This window comes from Hoplias malabaricus, unplaced genomic scaffold, assembly GCF_029633855.1.
Source record: "Hoplias malabaricus isolate fHopMal1 unplaced genomic scaffold, fHopMal1.hap1 H_3, whole genome shotgun sequence".
NCBI lineage: Eukaryota > Metazoa > Chordata > Actinopteri > Characiformes > Erythrinidae > Hoplias > Hoplias malabaricus.
This window is the reverse complement of record NW_027101326.1, coordinates 155,001-173,080: the sequence shown is the minus strand read 5'-3', so window position 1 is coordinate 173,080 and position 18,080 is coordinate 155,001. Positions and strand designations below refer to the sequence as shown.

The window sequence follows — 18,080 nt, the reverse complement described above, 5'->3', positions numbered from 1 at the left end:
ACTCCTCAAAGTCAGTCACCCGGAGGAAACCCACTCAGACACAGAGAGAACACACCACACTCCTCACAGACAGTCACCTGGAGGAAATCCACGCAGACACAGGGAGAACACACCACACTCCTCACAGACAGTCACCTGGAGGAAACCCACACAGACACAGGGAGAACACACCACACTCCTCAAAGTCAGTCACCCGGAGGAAACCCACACAGACACAGGGAGAACACACCACACTCCTCACAGACAGTCACCTGGAGGAAATCCACGCAGACACAGGGAGAACACACCACACTCCTCACAGACAGTCACCTGGAGGAAACCCACACAGACACAGGGAGAACACACCACACTCCTCACAGACAGTCACCTGGAGGAAATCCACGCAGACACAGGGAGAACACACCACACTCCTCACAGACAGTCACCCAGAGGAAACCCACACAGACACAGGGAGAACACACCACACTCCTCACAGACAGTCACCCGGAGGAAACCCACGCAGACACAGGGAGAACACACCACACTCCTCACAGACAGTCACCTGGAGGAAACCCACACAGACACAGGGAGAACACACCACACTCCTCAAAGTCAGTCACCCGGAGGAAACCCACGCAGACACAGAGAGAACACACCACACTCCTCACAGACAGTCACCTGGAGGAAATCCACGCAGATCCAGGGAGAACACACCACACTCCTCACAGACAGTCACCTGGAGGAAACCCACACAGACACAGAGAGAACACACCACACTCCTCACAGACAGTCACCCAGAGGAAACTCACGCAGACACAGGGAGAACACACCACACTCCTCACAGACAGTCACCCGGAGGAAACCCACACAGACACAGAGAGAACAAACCACATTCCTCACAGACAGTCACCCGGAGGAAACCCACACAGACACAGGGAGAACACACCACACTCCTCAAAGTCAGTCACCCGGAGGAAACCCACTCAGACACAGAGAGAACACACCACACTCCTCACAGACAGTCACCTGGAGGAAACCCACACAGACACAGGGAGAACACACCACACTCCTCACAGACAGTCACCCGGAGGAAACCCACGCAGACACAGGGAGAACACACCACACTCCTCACAGACAGTCACCTGGAGGAAACCCACACAGACACAGGGAGAACACACCACACTCCTCAAAGTCAGTCACCCGGAGGAAACCCACGCAGACACAGAGAGAACACACCACACTCCTCACAGACAGTCACCTGGAGGAAATCCTCGCAGATCCAGGGAGAACACACCACACTCCTCACAGACAGTCACCTGGAGGAAACCCACACAGACACAGAGAGAACACACCACACTCCTCACAGACAGTCACCCGGAGGAAACCCACACAGACACAGGGAGAACACACCACACTCCTCAAAGTCAGTCACCCGGAGGAAACCCACTCAGACACAGAGAGAACACACCACACTCCTCACAGACAGTCACCTGGAGGAAATCCACGCAGACACAGGGAGAACACACCACACTCCTCACAGACAGTCACCTGGAGGAAACCCACACAGACACAGGGAGAACACACCACACTCCTCAAAGTCAGTCACCTGGAGGAAACCCACGCAGACACAGAGAGAACACACCACACTCCTCACAGACAGTCACCTGGAGGAAACCCACACAGACACAGGGAGAACACACCACACTCCTCAAAGTCAGTCACCCGGAGGAAACCCACACAGACACAGGGAGAACACACCACACTCCTCACAGACAGTCACCTGGAGGAAATCCACGCAGACACAGGGAGAACACACCACACTCCTCACAGACAGTCACCTGGAGGAAACCCACACAGACACAGGGAGAACACACCACACTCCTCACAGACAGTCACCCGGAGGAAACCCACACAGACACAGGGAGAACACACCACACTCCTCACAGACAGTCACCCGGAGAAAACCCACACAGACACAGGGAGAACACACCACACTCCTCACAGACAGTCACCCGGAGGAAACCCACGCAGACACAGAGAGAACACACCACACTCCTCACAGACAGTCACCTGGAGGAAACCCACGCAGACACATGGAGAACACACCACACTCCTCACAGTTAGTCACTTGGAGCGGGAATCGAACCCACAACCTCCAGGCCCCTGTAGCTGTGTGACTGCAACACCTACCTGCTGCACCACCATGCCGCCACACTGTAATTTATCCCATTGATTTTTTATATAAATATGTATACTCAAGCAAGTATATAGATTCAATATAGAATTCCCCCCTGTTAATACATGCATACGAATACATATACAGTAAACCAGCTGCTAAATAAGATGTGACTACAAGAATTCTAACTGTAATTTATTTCACTGCTTTGTTACAGGGAAAAGTAATCCCACTTCAGTAAGGTGTTGTTTTGTACCTCATTACTCCAAAAGCAGATTTTTTGTGTCAGCTTTAAAGGGTTAAAATAATCTCTGCTGGCATATGTGTACATCCACATCCAGTTACATAACTGTCCTGCTCTTGAGCTAGTGGCAATGCAGGCTAGATTTTAAATAGGTTCACTGCTTACCAGGAACCAGCAGTGGCTCCCGCACCAGGAAAGGAGCTTTTGAAAGCTAGGAGACAGAAAGCTAGGACAAAGACAAAACACATTTTTACATTCCTGCGTTCCAGCATCTGTGTACCTTTTTGTCACTGAGGCCGGACACCTGGTCTACATACTCCTCCTGGATCATGAAAGCTGCCAAGTTGGCAGTGTAGCTGGCCAGGAAGATGACAGCGAAGAAGGCCCAGACGGAGACCATGATCTTACTGGTGGTGCCCTTGGGGTTCTGCACAGGTACGGAGTTGTTAAAAACCAAACCCCACAGGAGCCAGATTGCCTTCCCTATGGTGAATGAAGGGCCTCCAGGCTCTGGGGAACAAAAACGTAAAGACGCAGTCTTAGACAGATGCTTCCACAATGACACACCTACTTAGTAAGGTTAGTTAGACGGATATTTATTTATTTTCATTGATGTGAAGCTCTAAATACCATTCAGCATTTTGTTAATCCTGAGTGAGTGAGCAAGTGAGTGAGTTGCATGAGAGGCTTTGCGTCTAAAAATCGAAATGATGCGGCAATAACTGCAAGAACTGAGAAGCAGCGATGCTCTAAAAACAACTCAGAGTGTTCATGCCTCACAGTTGTCCAAGTCTTTCCTACACCGCAAAGCACAGGTAAAAAACTAAAGTGAAACTCTCTCGGATGCACCTCTCTGTCTCTTCTCAGTGTCTCTCATGAGTAGATTTTTTGGAGGTAAACCAATGATGTTAATTTTTGAATCAGAATTTTGAACATTTATAATTTGTATCATTTTCAACAATTCTATTTATCTGATATTTATAATTGTATGGCATTTGAGAAACTTGAAATTTTGAGGTGAATTATTCAGATTTAAACATTTCAGATTAAAAAATTCAGATTAAAAAAATGCAAACCCATAAAATTTCACAATAATAAGACTCTAGACCGTAGGTCATTTTTAATATCACATAATGGCAGATAACTGTTTGAATATCAAATTATATATATATACAGTACTGTGCAAAAGTTTTAGACACCCTACTTTTTTTGAGTGCAAATTTTTTATAGATATTTATTTTATGAATTTTGCATTATTAAATCAGTACAAAACATTTTAGATTTACTTTAACAATAATAATAATAATAATAATGTTACAAAAGATAATAACTGTAGGTCTGTAAAGAAAGAAACTTATTAAAAAAAGAGGTTACATTCAATAAAAAAACACAATGCAGGCTCCTGACATTTTGCATGAAAAAAAAGTGAAAATCCAACTCAGATCAAATGTATTTATTTAAAATGACAGTTTGTTTTAATTATTAAACAGTTATCATAAAATGACAAGAGTGTTTACACCAAAAAATGGCCTCACAACTCATGTGTACACCTGATATTAAAATGAAAAACAAAATTTGTTCAGTTGAATCAGTTTAATGTGCTCTGCTCGAGGCAAATCAGATTGTAATTTTGTGTTGGACTTCTACACAGCTACTGAAGCTCTATTCTTTGTATTTATTTGGTATTTCAGTCATGGGATATTTACTTAAATATATTTTAATACACATTCACAGCTTTTAGAACATCAGAGCCAGGCTGGGTACCCTACAGGGAGGAATTCTCCAGACTACTCAGCAGAAGAAGGGTGGTTATAAATATAGACCGATCATGAAGAAGGGATGTGAGGCATTGATTTTCTCACTTTCTCTCACTCACTGTTCTCTACTGGAAGATCTAAGACTCCACACACTGTCAGCTATGACACCAGAATCCGGAAAATATGGAAATGAATGCCAGACAGACAGACAGACGGGGAGAGAGAGAGAGAGAGAGAGAGAGAGAGGGTGATAGCACAAAGCAGGGACCACAGAGCATAAGGGGATGCCTGTGTCACCTGAGAGTGTGATCCTTTCTCACAAACACTCACACACACAAGCACAGAATGCAGGTGCGGTAACTTACCTCTTCCATCGGCAAGGCAACAGTTGTAGCCCACAGGGCTGAAATATTCAAATATAAACACAGCGATGGCAGACACCAGCAGCAGCATGACGAACATCATCACCCACACGTCTGCACTGAAGGGTTCTACAGACACAAACACAGTGTCTTTAGCCCCACTGAGAAACTCCCCCTCCTGTGTAAACACCGCTTAACTTCAGCATGGCACTTCTCTACAGTGAAAAAGTGGACAGAACTAGCATACAGCAGTCAATTTGACAATATTCCAATAAAAGCAATTTAACACACATCAAAATACTTAGTGTTTCTGAAGTTGTACTTAGGATTAAGGCAGTTGTTGGTGCATTGGGGCGGTTTGGCGTTAAATTAGCAGTCTCTATTTGGGCAGTCTGATTTGGTGCAGTTTAGAGGTCCAGTAGCAGTCTGTACTGAGAAAATGTGGAGGTACCCTAGAGCAGCCTTTCTTAACCTGAGTGCCGATAGTTAGAAAACTGTCAGGAAAATGCAGCTGTGACAGTTTTGAGATTATAGTTGGAAACGTCAAAGAAAATGTAGTTATTTAGAAGAAAAAACAGTCAAAATATTCGGAACTTGTTTTTCCTCAAAGTTTAAAAATCCCCAATGAGAGATTTAGTCAGTCGGCTTCTGAGTGACACAGTGGATGCAAAAAAAACGTATTTAATTTTCAAGTTGTTACGCCCTTGTCCTGTCGTGTCTGTTTTCCCTGCCATGGCTCTGTTTGTTACTGTTCATGTTTCCATCCTAGTCCCGTCTTAGTCCTGCCTCTGTCCCGTTATTGTCTCCAGGTGTTCCTCGTTTGTCTTCTCCTGATAGACCCCTGTAGTTTCAGTGCTCCTTTGTCTGGTGTTGTGTGCGTAGACGTATGTTTCTCAGTCTTTCTGTTTACATGTGTCTACCCCAGTTCATGGCTCTTCTCTGTCGGTCCTAGTTTAACTCTGTTTAGTTTAGTGTTGTCTTTATTACCGTCTGTATTTATTACCCGTGTTTATGTTGATTCTGTCTTTGTTTGAATAAAATTCCTTGCATTTACGTCCTCCCTGTGGAGCCGTGACACAAGTATAATGGCGTTTGGGGTTACAGTAAAAGTCTCCAGTGAGTTCGTCTGGAGATAAAGTACAAAGGCAAAGTAGACTGAAACCAAAAAGTGAAACCAAGAGTTTACATACACTTTATATGTCACGCCCTTGTCCTGTTGTCTGTAGCACATGGCTCTGTTTGTTATTGTTCGTGTCTCCGCCCTTGTCCTCGTCAGTCTCGTTTGTAATCCGTCCCCCTCGTTATCTGTTCCAGGTGTCCCTTGTCTGTGTCCCTCTCTTGTGTCACTTCCTGGTTGTAGGTCATTTGTATTGTTTCCAATCCAGTTGGTTCGCGTGCATCGTTTCCCGTGTCATGTTACCCAGTCCAGTCCAGTCCAGTCTAGTCCAGTCTGTCTCTGCTGATCCTCGTTTAGGTTTGTTCAGGTTTAGTTCTCTGTTTAAGACCCTGTTTAGTTCTGTCCAGTGTTGGTCTGTTTAGCTCTCTAGTCTGTCCTGTTTGCTCTAGCTCTCCATGTTCTAGTTTAGTTTGTTTAGCTCCCTTTGTCTAAGTCTCTGTTAGTGCCCTGTGTCTTTTTGTCAAAGTCTATCAGTCTGTATCTGTTTTGTTATCTTCCCTTTGTATAAATAAAACGTTCGCTGTGTTTTAGCAAGTGTGTCCGCCTCCGTCAGTCCGCTCTGCGATCCTGACAATATCAAAAGATACATATGCTTGTTTTTCTCACTGTCTGACATGAAATCAGAATAAACCTTTCCTGTTTAAGGTCAGGTAGGATCACCACAATTATTTACATTTGCCAAATGCCAGAAGAATGAGAGAGAGAGAGATTTTTAACGCATTTTTATTACTCTCCGCATAGTATTTGGTACCATTTCCCTTAAACTGTTGAATATCCTTCCACAAGCTTCTCACAATAGTTGGTAGGAATTTGGGCCCATTGCTCCTGAGAGAACTGGTGTAACTGAGCCATGTCTGTAGGCCGCCTTGCTCCCACCTGCCTTTTCAGCTTTTCCCATACATTTTCAATAGAATTGAGATCAGGACTTTGTGATGGCCACTCCAAAACATTGACTTTGTAACCAGTTTGGCAGTATGCTTCAGGTCATTGTCCATTTGGAAGACCCATTTGCGCTCAAGCCTTAACTTCCTGGCTGATGTCTTGAGATGTTTCTTCTGTATTGCCCCATAATGTTCTTTCCTCATGATGCCATCTATTTTGTGAAGTGCACCAGTCCGTCCTGCAGCAAAACAACCCCACAACATGATGCTGCCACCCCCGTGTTTCATAGTTGGGATGGTGTTCTCAGGCTTGCAATCTTCTCCTTATTTCCTCCAAATGTAACGGTGGTCATTATGGCCAAACAGTTCAGTTTTAGTTTCGTCAGACCACAAGATGTCTCCAGAAATTAAGGTCTTTGTTCCTGTGCAGGAATCTGGATTTTTTATGTTTCTTTTGGGGTAATGGCTTCTTCCTGGTAGAGTGGCCTTTGAGCCCATGTCGATACAGTACTCGTTTCACTGTGGATAAAGACACACTCTTACCAGCTTCAGCCACCATCTTTTGCTTTTGTTCTTGGGTTGATGTGCACATTTCGGACCAAAGCACGTTCATCTCTGGGACACAGAACCCGTCTCCTTCCTGAGCGGTACGATGGCTGGACGTTCCCATCTTGTTTGCACTTGCAGATAATTGTACAGATGATTGAGGCACTTTCAGGGATCTGGAAATTGCACCCAAGGATGAACCAGACTTGTGCAAGTCCACAGTTCTCTTCATGATATCTTGGCTGATTTCTTTAGACTTTCCCATGATGTTATAAAAAGAAACAGTGTGTTTCAGGTGTGCCTTAAAATACATCCACAGGTGTGTGTCTGATGTTGCCAATAAACCTATAAGAAGCTTCCAAAGACATGACATCATCATATGGGCCGTCCCAAATTGTTTAAAGGCATAGTAATCTTAGTGTATGCAAACTTTTGACTTTGCAGAGAGTAATAGGAATGCCTGAAAAATTCTCTCTCTCTCATTATTTTGGCGTTTGGCAAATGTAAATAATTGTGACCTAAAACAGTGAGAAAAACATGCGTATGTGTCTTTTTATACAGTGTACGTAAACTTCTGGTTTCAACTGTATCTGCATTTGGATACATTTCTACCATGTATGGATACTTTAGGCTTCAATAAAGGGCTCTCTCTAAGGAAGATCATTTTTAAAATCATCTCACCCAGAAATGCAGAGGGTGACACTGTGCCGTTGCTACGTGAGACCATGACGCTGATGCCTGTTTCAATGAAGGGCACTGAGAAATCAATGACCTCTGACCGCTCCTCATTTATGGTGAGTGATCCAACTGCCATGTGGGCATTCTTTGCCACCACCTAGATATATTAAGAGAAAGAGAGAAAAAAAAAATCTGTAATATTTCACTCATCATAATTGTAATCAAACAGCCAAGGCATGTCTTGTGAAGTCTACACTGAAGTCCATAATAGTCTTGCAGTTTTGCATTCATTTCCTGTTTCCTGTTGAACAACATGAGCCTTGTAGCTCCAGCGCAAAACTAAGGTATGGTAAGCATTTCATTGCTGATCGATGGGTCGTCCGGAGCCTACTCGTAATCACTGGGCGCAAGGTGGGAACACACCCTGGAGGGGGTACCGGTCCTTCACAGGGCGACACATGCACTCACATCTATGACGACCTTTTGAGTCGCCAATTAGTAAACCGGAGTACACCTAAGAAGATCATCACCTGGAGCGGGATTGAACCCACAACCTCCAGGTGCCTGCAGCTATATGACTGCAACACTATATATATATATACACACACACTCTGACCCAGGGTAAGATAAGACTGTAAATGGATAAAGAGCAGAAGGTGTGGCAGAGAGAAAATGAACAACAGAACGAAGAAAAGAGAAAGTGGGTTACCACTCTGGGTCACTGCTAGAAATAACACATCCCCCCATTCCCACTTTCTGTCTCTGTCTCTCCCTCTGTCCCACCCTGGCCTGATCCACATGCACGTTAGCCCTACATACCTGCCTGCCTGCTAAACTGGGACAAAACACAACCTAGAAACAAGATACGGGTGTGTGTGTGTCTAAGATAGAGAGGCATGTGTATAAGGCTTGGTTTTATCTAAAAGTGGTTTTGTGGCATGATAGTGCGAGCGTTTGAGGGTGTGTGTGTGTGTGTCCTTTGGGACAACACATTCATCCAGTAGCAAGTTCTTTCCCCTCGTCCTCTCTTGCTCTTACTCTCTCTCTTTCTTTTCTTACGCTACCTCTCTTTTCTCCTCTTCTTTCGGCTTCTCTTTCCCTTCTTCCCATCTCCCTCTCAATTGGTCTTTCTCATTCCTTCTCCCTATCTCATGCGCTCCCTACCTATTTCTCATTTCCTTCAGATTATCTTTCTCACTCTGCTTTTTTTTACTCTTAGGTATCCATTCCCCCCCCCCCCCCCCCCCCCGTCTTCTATCTTCTACCTCTGTCCCTGTCCTGCTTCCGCTCTCTCTCTTTCTCTCTCTCTCTCTCTCTCTCTCTCTCTCTCTCTCTCTCTCTTTCCCGTTTTTATTCCATTTTCCTCTTCTTTTCCTGCCTCTCTTTCTGAAGTGTTAGTGGCATAGATGTAACACAACACACTATTGCCAAAGTTAATAAACATTAAAATGGGAATAATTACAACAACAAAACACAACTGAATACATAGGTGCATCTCAATAAATTAGAATATCATCAAACAGTTAATTAAAAAATATTAAGTATTTCAATTCAAAAACGGGAAACACATATTATACAGATGCATTACAAACAGAGTGATCTATTTCAAGTGTTTATTTCTTTTAATGTTGATGATTATGGCTTACAGCCAATGAAAACCCAAAAGGAAAATTAGAACTTTATATAAGACTAAATGAATAAATGATTTTAATACAGAATTGTTGACCTACTGAAAAGTATGTACAGAATATGTGCTCAATACTTGGTCTGGGCTCCTTTTGCATGAATTAAGTAGTAAGTAGTCAGTTAAGAAGTCATTAAGTAGTACTAATCAGTAGAAGGAACTGCCCTGCAATGGACCCACTGTGACCTGAACTGAATAAGCATTTACACAAGGAATGAATGAATAATCAGTAGTTGGTTTGGTCAATGGGTGCCCCCAGGGTGTGGTAGGACCTAGTATACTGGACTATGTGTGTGTGTGTTTGAATTCATGTAATCAGGTGTGTTGTAGTGGACAATGGATTATGGCAGGCTTTGATTTGCTGCAGGGAGACATTATTCATTCTTTCAGACACAAAGTGCAGAAATAAAGCAGCAGCTGAAGAGCTTTATACAACACTTCCATGAGTAACACTATGCCACATGTGAAAGTGTTTTATAAAGGCTGTGGCCCAAGCTCCTGGGGATAGCACCTGCAACTACCTACTATCTTACCTGAAAAATACACTACTTTGACAAAGATATAGGGACTGTACACACAGGAGGTTTTAAGACATCACATTCTAAATGCATATTCACTAATATGGAGTTGGTCCCCCTTTTACATCTACAACAGTTTCCACTCTGTAACATCACATAGTCTGCCACTTGGTGGACGAGTTGCTGTGGTTCCTAAATCCTTCCACTTTTTCAGAATTACAACTCACATTTTATCATGGAATATCTAGGAGGTAAGAAATTTCAGGAACTAACTGCAACCTTTTTGGCATCCTATTTTAACACCATGCTCAAATTCAATGAGACACTTTACTATGACCCGTTAACAGACTGCGTGGCTAGCTGCTTGATTTTAAACCCCTTTGGCACCTAAAGGGACCTAATAAAACATCTCAATTCAATGATTAGGAGGTGTCTCTCAATACTTTTGTTTGTAATTAGTAAAATATTTCATAAATCTTAATTATTTAGCACTACTGTATGAAACCCTTCACAAGACTACCGTGGTTACTGTGGGAAATGAACAACAACACTGTCCTCCACACAGCATTCTAGGGTTTAACTGTACATTTTACATTTTCAACATTCTTTCAGGCCTATCACCTCAACACTGGACATAAATATAAAACACATTTTGTGTATTAAAACAAAATAAATAGATTGGGTTAAAGAATAAATAACAAATAAAATGCTTATTATTCCAGCACAGCAGACAGGATAATGAGGACAAATTGGAGAAATCACCTCCCACTTTCATAACAGCACATCATTTGAACCTTTAGTGGTGAAAACGTGCACTGCTGTTGGGAGGTTTTGGGAATAAGAGAGTGTGGGCTCGAGGCTTCCTGTGAGCTTCTTCAACCCATACCCAACCCCCACCCCCCCACCAAAAGATAGCTCATCAGAGCAACAGGGATACTCGCTGTTACAATGAAACTGGGTCACTATCCATTTAGCATGGATTAAAATGAAAGTTTAAACAGTAGCAGGCCGAATGCATATTAAACTGACTTTTCAGAGAATTTAATAAAGAGTTATTGCCTGACTTTAAAGTAGGCTGGAGACTGAACATCTCATTTAGACGATTTAAAGGCAAGGTTAGGAGATTTAACTTTAAAAAAGTATTTGAGTACAAATTTCTCATTACTTATTACTGTTAGTTTTGGAGGACTTCTTTTTTAAGAAAGATCTGAAAAGAGCAACTTTAACTTTACACAAGATAAACAGGAAAACTAATCTTTTATGTATAAATGTATTTATTATTTTATCTTTTTTACTGCTTTAGCGCCTTTTCTAGTTTGAACACACAGTCGCATGCTAACGTTTTTCTAATTGACAAAAAGGGAATGCCTCCTCTACACCGATCAAAAGTCTTAACATATTAATGCACAGATACGCTGTAGAATAATAAGAACAAAATGTTTTACTTTATTTAAACGAGCAATTTAGTGTGCACACACGCCTAGAGCAACAGGCTGCCAGCCAAAGCACCCAGGGAGCTGTTGGGGTGAGGTGCCTTGCTCAAGCGCACTTCAGGTGTGGATACTGGCGGAGGAGGAAGCACATTTCCTTCACGCAAACATCCCCTATTTTTCCTTTTAAAGGCAATGTTCATGAAAAAAAAACAACACTTTTTATATAATTCTGAGGATATTTCCTCACCACTTGAAGTCTGCTTGGACGCTGGAAACAAGGCTAATGTGTTTACGACACCCAAGTGTCAGTAAAGGACTCTGTCCAATACGCTAGGCGTCATTTGTCTGTGCTCAACAGCATTTGGAACTGTTTAGACTGATCTCCAAACATGAAAAACCAGGAAAAAGATGAGGATGTTGCTTTATTCCTGCTCCATAAGTGGGTAATATAGACTTATTTTTGCTGTAGTCATCACTTAAGGTGGGAATGAGGCCAAATTAGCATGAGCACTAACTACGTGAAAGTAAACACAAACCGAAAGTGCTAACATTTTAACTACTTGAGTGACAAATAAGTTTATGTGGTAATTCTAACAGTGAATAAGGCAGATATAAAAACATACAATTTACACTTTGTACAAGTTGTACACGATGTAATAAGCCTTAAAATGATACAGATAACTGTGGTCCAGCGGGCCCTGCAGTACCCAACTGATGGATTATCCCTGTAAGAGCGTACACAGACACACACACCTACTCTCACCTCTCCCACCATGCCATTCCACGTGCCGTTGACTTTCTTGCCGTGTTTGCCATTGGTGACCAGGTAAAGGTCATAAGTAAACTTCACTGTCTTGGCAATTTTCTTCAGAATGTCGATGCAGAAACCTTTACAGCAGCGTTTAATGTACACACCAGAGTCACCTGTCTGATTACTGAGAGATGAAGAAAAAAAGAACGAGAGCATGTGAGAGAGAGAGAAAGAGAGAGATGTATATAGTTAAATATCAGATAAAATTAAAAACTATATGATACTGTGTCAGTGACATTCTTTTATGTATTTAATTCCCAGTCATTCATTTCATTTTCAGAAAAAAAAACATATTTTTAGAATACATTTAACAGAATATAACACAGAAGCCTACAGACCTGTTATACAATATTATTTTTAGTAGTTAATACATTCAGTGTCTATCTATTGACTTACACAAAAAGCTCCTATTATTTCATTCAGGACATTTGTACTAAATAACTTACTTTTTAATGGCAATTTCTCAATGGCTGGCCTCGGAATCCACAGCAGAAATATAGGTGAGATGAATGCATGCAACTATGTGTGTGTGTGTGTGTGTGTGAGAGAGAGAGAGATCAGTGTAATCAGCAGTGAGTGTCCAATTTGGACCTTTTCCCAGAGAATCTGGACAAGCAGTGGATTTTATTCATCAGTGTCTCTCAGGAATGTTTTTCATCATGTGCCACTCAGGAGTTTCTCATGTGTGTTAAAACCACTTAGCTGATCACTGCCAGTATTGTTATATAAAAACTCCCTGTAGAAAACCGTCACAAGTCGGTCACACTCTAAACGGTGCCTTTATTTAGCTGAGGGACGGGCAGTTCATGTCCTGGAGGGCTGGAGTCCAGGTGAGTTTGGATATTTTCCTTCTGTAACACACCTAGAAACCTGGTAATTGGCTGCTGTGTTGAATCAGGTGTTGGAGCAGAAGAAAAAGACCAAAACATAGAAGAACCTAGCCCTCTGCCAGTAACTTAGTAACGTAATGACGTGAGTCATCAGTGTATTTAGGGAAATAATTGTGCTGCGTTCCATGAATTGACCTCAAAAACTCTTTAATGGAAACTGGCTTATTTCTTATTGTTTTATTATTGTTAATTGATTTAATCTAAATGTTGTAGTGTGTTTTCACGTAGTATGAATAGTTGTTTCATCATTAGATTAGAATGAATCCTGAAAACAGGAAGTAAGTCCTCTTCTAACAAAGGCTGCCTGTTAAGTTGAAGTGGCCACTTTGTAAAAGGAGGGGTGAGGGAGGGGCATTGGTTGAAATCTGCAGTGTCACCACTGTATGGTACTAAACCTGACACAAGGCACCTTTAATGTGGTAAAGCACTGTAGCTTTAAAATCCATTTAAGGTGCACAACTGGACCTTGGGGACCATTCAGCGTGTTTGTGACATTTTTATTGTTTGTAACTTGGTAAACAAAAAAACACTTGCGCTATAAGGTATCACTACTTTCCTGTTAGCTTAGCTGCTAGCAATTTACAGTAAACATTACAGGATGTTTATACCGTATCTTTAGCTGTTTTCTGCAGGGCACAGTGTTCCTCATGCATGTCCCACTCAGAGGATCTACATCTTCCACTATCACAAACGGTGCTTCCTCCAGAGTTACGATTGACAGGTGGTCATCCTGCCGACTCTCAGCTCCAGAGTACAGCTCAAAGCGCGGCCACACGTGGTACTTCATCGCCAAAGAGCCATTCTCCCACTTCCCCACCTACATAAATATATAGACACACACACACACAGAGAGAGAGAGAGCCCAGGCTAAAATAGCAGTTACAGCACACTTATAGATTCAGTGCTTTTGCTGATTTATCGTTAAAGCCTTCAATGCTAAAGAACAACAAATCATGGCCTTCTTTGTATTCCTTATTAATTTGTTCAGAACATTTTTTTAAACACTTTCCAAACTATATTAACTGATGTTAATGAGGTTTGCGTACAACAGCAATGAAAAGCGAATAAACTTAAGGTAAAAGTCAATAAAAGTCAAGAGAAAACACTGTGTACACCGCAATACAGAATGTAACATAATAACATGCAGCAACAAAATAAATGCTTAATGTAATATGTTACAGGGGATGATAGTATAATTACAGTGGGACGATTACACAATAAAAATCATTAACTGATTCTGTGGTCCACAATCTGTCGTATGTCGTATGTCACACTGTAGTGGGATTTCTGGGTCAAAGCTCAGTTCAGAACAGGAGAAAGGTTGGGCTGTCAACCCAGTGTCAAACACAATGTTTCAAAACCTGACATATTTTGTTCTGTGTGTTTTTTCTACTGAATGTCACCGGTTCCCCTGAGACATAAGTGTGTTTAGCAGTTGAAATATGAATATTGCTATATTTATGTTAGAAACAAGCTACCAATGCTGTGGCACTGCAATGATGTTTCATAAATATATTAAAATATATATATATAAAAGTCTTATTTTAAACTAAACTTATACTAAAAAAGTACATGTACCACTCAAAGAAACATACTTGGAGAAATCTTGCTGTTTTGAATGTGGCTTGATGGCGAAACTATCACATGATGTCAGTTAAATGTGCAAAAATGTACTAAATTCATATTTTGAGTCCTTAATAGCCTTGTAATTCAGATGCAGTGGCATTCAACAGAAACCTGTATGGCCAAATATTTCAGGCGTTTAAACCATTTTTGCACCAGTGGCAATTTCCAAAATTCCCAATCTTTTTTTCCCCATTCAGGAATTGAGCTTAGACCCAGAATTCCCCATAATGGATATGACCTAGGGTGACCAGACGTCCTCTTTTACCCGGACATGTCCGGACGGAATTTCACAAACGTCCGGGATGTTGTTTTTCTAGAGCTCACATAGAACTTCGAGAAGTTTCGTTCATAAACTAGTCCCGCCCTCCCCTACTCCGATTGGTTCGCTTGAGTGAGAATGGGGCGTGGTGAAGTAGCCTAAAATCTTCTGATTGGACGGTCTGACTGTAGCGCTACCGTTATTGGTCGATAACCTTCTCTGTAAACATTTAATTGGTCAATCTGCACGTCAGTAGTCCTTGTTTACGTCAGGAAAAGCTCATGTACCACCCCCACCCCCACATATGATCCCACATAACTTCATAAGAGTACTGCAAAGCCATGTATGGCAGATGTTTAGCATCAATAAAAGAGAGGAGACTCTAAGATTTTTAACGACTATTACAGCTAGTTCCTACAACTATTGTGCTATAACTAAACCTAACAATATTGTATGCTACATCACTTCCACTCCTGCTACTTTTGGCCGAATTAACCACAAACCTTAGATTTTGGACACCAGAAATATATTGTGCTGTATTCACACCTAATAAATATGTAAGGAAACTAATACATATATAACAATAAAATAATATAGTTACTATATAAGTACAGGGGTTGGACAATGAAAGTGAAACCCCTGTCATTGTAGTGTGGGACGTGTCAGGGCTAAACTGGAGCAGCCTGGTGGACAATCTTCATTAACTCCACACTGCACCAGTAAGACCATGTGCATCCAATGGTTCAAACACTGTGTCCTGAAGGCGGTGCCGTGTATCAGGACGACAGTGCACCAATACACACAGCGAGACTGATGAAAGACTGGTTTGATGAACATGAAAGTGAAGTTGAACATCTCCCATGGCCTGCACAGTCACCAGATCTAAATATTATTGAGACACTTTGGGGTGTTGTGGAGGAGCGAATCAGGAAACGTTTTCCTCCACCAGCATCACGTAGAGACCTGGCCACTATCCTGCAAGAAGAACGGCTTCAAATCCCTCTGACCACTGTGCAGGACTTGTGTATGTCATTCCCAAGACCAACTGACGCTGTATCGGCCGCAAAAGGAGGCCCTACACCACACTGATAAATTACTGTGGTCTAAAACCAGGTGTTTCACTTTCATTGTCCAACCCCTGTACGTATCATATTACTGTTGACTTGGTTTGATAATACATAGTCAAAAGAGTCATTTTCAGCTGAGGGAGAATTATAGGAACAGAGATATTGAGTAAAATGAAGATACTAACTCTGTCCCACTGTCTGTCTTTGTCCAGCAGAATGATGACCAGCTTTGGGTGCATCTGATATCCATCCTCACTAAAGGACAGGTTGCGGCCCTCAAACGTCACATTCATCAGATACCTGAGGAATAAACACAGCAAGATAGTTTCCTTGACACTGAAAGATGACGAGTGTCTTACAGCCGGTTTGACTGGGCGTTAAATGAATGAAAACTGTGGACTTTTAGGTGGAATGTAAACAACACAGAAACATTTTATCCCTTCATTTAAGAAGACTACAAGTTTATTTATTATATTTTACTTTAAATAAATATATTACATTCCCTCGATTGCTGTAAAGTGTAGAGCAGGGGTCCCCAATTACTTTTCCTCAAGAATACAAGAATGCAAAACACATCCTGAGATATCTGACTCTCTCGAGTCTAAAGAAGTCTCATCCCAGTGCATTCTCGTTAACAAGGGCGGAGCTTAAACACATCCGGGTATTTGGAGTCTACTTGGCTAGACACGGACTTTTAAACAGAACCGGACTTGGGCTGCGACTGATGACGTTTCCCCAAAAGACGAGAGCGTAGGAACACACAAGAACTCATATTGAGAAACAGCTTTAGCCTGGTGAAATGGGCGTGACTGGCGCTTTAAACCCTCTCAGCAGTTTCTCATCTGAAGAGCGGTGGTATTCTAGCAGCAGCTGCGAAAAATGTGGAATTTCACGTGCAAAAATTCAAGGACACACACCCAATGTGACGTGGCTGTGTTGGCGGCGGGTCGACTATTGGGGAACCTTAGTGTAGAGAGTTATTTTTTACAGCAGTCTCTTGAAATCAAGTGGGAAGGGGAGGAAGGGGGTGGTTTCCTACCCTCCTCCAAATGTTTCATAGTGCACTTTCGGCAGTGCTGAGCCCAGAACAGCAACCACAGAAGCTCGGTTCTTCTAATTACAGGTCACTGAAGCATCACAATTATTTTGAAGCTGTAATTTTTTGGTAAAAATTTTGCCTAGTGTTTCTTTAACTTAAAAAAACTAATTTTGGAATATATATAGTATCAAGAAAAGGTAATATCAGCTGAGGACCATTTCAAAGCTCAGCACATTCTGACAAAAGCGCTCAAGTGATTGCTTTTACAAAAATGATGTACATGGAAGAATCATCTAAATTGAATTTTGTTTCCTATGACATCTCAACAAACTTTGAAGTATGCAATAAAACATCTAGATCAGCCAGAGACCTTCTGGGAACTAACACATCTCCTGAAAGACTGAGGAAATGTCCCGTGGTCTTGTGAAAAACAGTGATGTTGAGTTCTCAGTGCTAAAGAGCATCCAACCTGTTGTTATCAAGAGGTGCAAGAGTCAACATCCCTCATGGTAGACCGGGTTCATCAATGCCCAGGCTATGGGTGACAATTAATGTGGAGGCGTGTATTGTGTTTAGAGAGACGCATGCTGCTTCCCCTGAGAAATCCTGGGTTATTCAATAAGACAATGCCAAGCCTCATTCTGCTTGTGCTAAAACCACGTGGCCAGGTAGACACAAAATCCACGTTCTTGACTGGACTTGTTGCGGTCCAGATCTGTCTCCATGGTCTGTTGAGCATCTGAAGTCTTCTATCGAGCCACACTTCAACAATCAGTTCCCAAAAGATGGAAAAGTGTGATTTAAAGGAAAAGGTGATGTAACACAGTGGTAAACACGCCTCTGTCCCAACTGTTGTAGGCATCAAAGTCAAAATGTACAAATTGCCTTCTACACAAACAGAGCGTAGTCCATCTCTTGCCCTGGATACTTTGTTTGCCCCCTTTTTCCCTGTT

At 42.1% G+C, this 18,080-nt stretch overlaps 1 protein-coding gene across 1 annotated transcript in view; it reads right to left on the bottom strand.

Annotated features, from left to right (window-relative positions):
- The window catches only part of LOC136686048 (glutamate receptor ionotropic, NMDA 2B-like), a 173,468-nt gene that overhangs the window by 20,249 nt on the left and 135,139 nt on the right, over positions 1–18,080 (bottom strand). The window contains exons 9-14 of the mRNA XM_066659530.1: positions 16,274–16,388; positions 13,745–13,953; positions 12,199–12,370; positions 7,804–7,957; positions 4,522–4,647; positions 2,680–2,909 (exon numbers count right to left, since the gene is read on the bottom strand). Coding sequence (XP_066515627.1) covers positions 2,680–2,909; positions 4,522–4,647; positions 7,804–7,957; positions 12,199–12,370; positions 13,745–13,953; positions 16,274–16,388 — 1,006 coding nt within the window. The remainder of the gene's footprint in view (positions 1–2,679; positions 2,910–4,521; positions 4,648–7,803; positions 7,958–12,198; positions 12,371–13,744; positions 13,954–16,273; positions 16,389–18,080) is intronic.